At 48.4% G+C, this 3,204-nt stretch overlaps 1 protein-coding gene across 1 annotated transcript; it reads right to left on the bottom strand.

The window, feature by feature from the left end:
• Positions 1-2,452: 2,452 nt before the first annotated feature.
• LOC127794708 (uncharacterized) lies at positions 2,453-2,872 on the bottom strand. Its single transcript, XM_052325954.1, has one exon. The coding sequence runs from the start codon at positions 2,870-2,872 to the stop codon at positions 2,453-2,455; it is 420 nt and encodes a 139-aa protein (XP_052181914.1).
• Between the last annotated feature and the right edge of the window lie 332 nt (positions 2,873-3,204).

Raw genomic sequence — 3,204 nt, 5'->3', positions numbered from 1 at the left:
TCTTTGGCTATTGGGTTTCATTTTGTCATCTTTGGATGAATGTAGTTTCTTGGTGGTCATTTCAGCATGCCTCATGTAATTGCTTTATTTGAATCACTACGTAGTTCTATTATGTTTCCATCATTTTCTTGTTGGTCATGCGACTTGCCTTTATACCTCTTTAGGCTTTGATTTATTAGCCACAACAGTTCAGTTTTTGCATGTTCCTATCTACACCTTCTCTTCAAGGCTCTTTGGCCCCAGGAAACTCGGGATAGGCCTTGCGCCCCTGACATGATTGCGAGACTCATGCAACATTCATCGAGCTCTCGGCTTTTGTCCAGATTGGGGATTGTCGGGCCTTCGTGAACGTTTCCAGGAGAGGCCTTCGTTTGCCATAGGGAAGCTAGATTGGGCTAAAGATCCAACGTGGGATTCATCCCGAGCGTCTGAGTTTTTGCTGGGAGACCTAGGCGCCAAATCGATCGAGGAGTCGGGTTTAGCTTAGGAGTGTAGCACCGGACTTAGTCGAGTGATCTAGGTGAGTCTGCGGGCATAAGTGTCGGAGCATCCGATGATCCCGAGTTGATCTATCGTCATGAGTGGTTCTCGATGGTGCCTATCATATTCCATTAGTTTCGTTTGCCATGGGAGGCGCCAAGGATCCAATGTGGGATTCATCCCGAGAGTCCGAGTTTTTGCTGGGAGACCTAGGCGCCAGATCGATCGAGGAGTCGGGTCTAGCTTAGGAGCGTAGCACCGGGCTCAGTCGAGTGATCTAAGTGAGTCTGCTGGCATAGGCTTCGGAGCATTTGATGATCCCGCGTTGGTTTCTCGTCATAGGTGTTAAATTGAGTCCTGGCGGTTGGGTCTTCGAGGGTTGCATCTTGTCTCTTACTTTCTTCGTATATCCCTTTGAGGTCCGGTCTGTCCAGAGGGATCTGGCTTTGACCAAAGATCCAATCCGAGATTCCTTCTGGGTGTCCGAGCTTGCCCGGAGGCCTAGGCGCTAGATCAATCGAGGAGTCGGGTCTAGCTCAGGGGCATAACACCAAACTCAATCGAGGGATCTAGGTGAGTCTGCGGACGGAGGCGTTAGAGCATCCGATGATCCTGAGTTGGTCTTAAGTCATAAGCACCAGATCGCACCTGGGCAACATAAACCTTGCATGGCGAGGGCGTCTTTCGACTTACCATATAGCGGCTTACCGTTTTGAGGTTCGGTCTGTCCCAGGGGATCTGGAGTTGGCCAACGATCCAGTTCGAGATTCCTTCTAGGTGTCCGAGCTAGTCGTGAAACCTAGGGGCCAGATCAATCGAGGAGTCGGGTCTAGCCTAGAGGCATAGCACCGGATTCAATCGAGAGATCTAGGTGAGTCTGTGGGCACAGGCATCGGACCATCCGACGATCCCAAGTTGGTCTTAGGTTATAGGAACCAGATTGCAGCTGGACGACTTAAGCCTCACGCAGTGTGGATGCTTTTCGACTTACCATGTATCAATGTCACTACCTTCTGTCCCTCATGAGAGTCAGTCTGTCCTCGGTGTATCCGGGTTCAATAGCCATTCAGGTTCTGGATTCTTTCTGGGTGTCCAAACTTGCTGGGAAACCTAGGCGCCAGATCAATCGAGGAGTCGGGTCTAGCTCAGGGGCATAGCACCAGACTCAATCAAGGGATCCATGTGAGTCTGCGAGCACATGCATCGGAACATCCGATGATCCCGACCCGGCCTGGGGTCATATGCGCCTGATTTCTACCGAGTCACCCTAATCTTATCGAGGTCATCGCCGAGCTGTTGCACCTGCATTACATTTCATCGTACATACAAATGCTCAAGGCCTAGGTTACGTGGTTTGGCTTATAATTTTGCCTATTTGACGAGAATACAGGGGGTATATTCTTTTACGTATTGGGGGATATTATTACAATGGAAAATTTAAAAATAATTCCAGCTCATAGCGAAGTCGGGTAGTGCCTCTTGCAATGAACGCATCTCCATGTCTTGTGCTTCAAATCTTTCATAGCTAACCCCGACCGATAGAGCAGGAAAATACCTTTGATGGTGCATAGTGTTCCAGGTCTTGCTCTTCACATCTCCTCTGATTGTTTCTCTTTGACCTTTTCCCCTGACTTTGATGGTTTTTTAGTTTATCTAGTATGAATCAATTGAGTTTTTCATCTTTGATTAGCTGTTCAATCTAGTTTCATAGCTCCTGACACTATTCTGTAGTGTGCCCTGGGGACTCATGAAATTTTGCAGAAAGAGTCCATGTCCCTGCCCATGTGCAATAGAGGAAAGGATAGCGACTCGTAGCTTAGCGAGGGGAGAAAAGCTCTAGAATTGCGTCTTTTGGGGGCTCTTCTTTTCTCGGCGAATTTACTGATGTGTTCGACCCAACTTCGTTTGACCTTCCTCTTCTTTTCCCTTCCCATGCATTTAAATTTCCATTTGAAAGATGAAATTGTTCGGCTCAGGCAAATAATTCGGCCATTGAGTCTGGCTCGAAAAATGCTAGGGATCTTCTGAGCGGGGCGTAGGCAGTTCCATTAAGCAAGGCTGAGGCTACCAATCTAATCGGGAGATCCCTTACCTCTTGCGTTGCAACCCTAAACCGCTCAATGTATCGCTTTAGGGATTCATTTGGCCTTTGTTGCAAGCTCATCAAATACATGGCACTCTTCTTCTTCGAGATAAGGGCATCGAATGCCTCCAAAAACCCTTTCTTTAGCTGTTCAAATGATCGGACACATCCAGATGGTAACTCAGTGAACCACTGTTGAGCCTGTCCTACCAGGGAAAGTGGGAAGGCTCTACACTTAGTGACCTCATTCCACTCATGTAACACGGCCACTGCGACGAAGTGTTGTAGGTGCTTCTCTAGGTCCTCCATTCCCGAGTATACCGAAAGTTATGGTAGCTTGAACCTTTGTTGCACTGGTTGCCTTTGGAGTTCTTCAGATAAAGGAAACCCCTTCGGGGGCGTTTCCTTTGGCGTCATCATTACCTGCTTCTGCTCTAGCACCTCTTCTATGAGGCGCTTGATGTCAGACGCCTTGAGTGTTTCCTGTTTTGCTTCGTTTTTGCGAGGAGGTGGGACATAAGGAGCTCGTGAGTATGTGCTTCCCGCTGTCTCTTTATACCTGAGAGCTTTCCCTATCCTCCTATCACGTTCCCTTCCCAGGTCTGTCATCTCTGGGACTTGGTTATTCGGCCATGGAGTTA

The sequence above is a fragment of the Diospyros lotus genome, chromosome 2 (genome assembly GCF_014633365.1).
Source record: "Diospyros lotus cultivar Yz01 chromosome 2, ASM1463336v1, whole genome shotgun sequence".
In the NCBI taxonomy this organism is placed as follows: Eukaryota; Viridiplantae; Streptophyta; class Magnoliopsida; order Ericales; family Ebenaceae; genus Diospyros; species Diospyros lotus.
The sequence above is the reverse complement of the archived record's forward strand: the minus strand, read 5'-3'. Positions and strand labels throughout refer to the sequence as shown.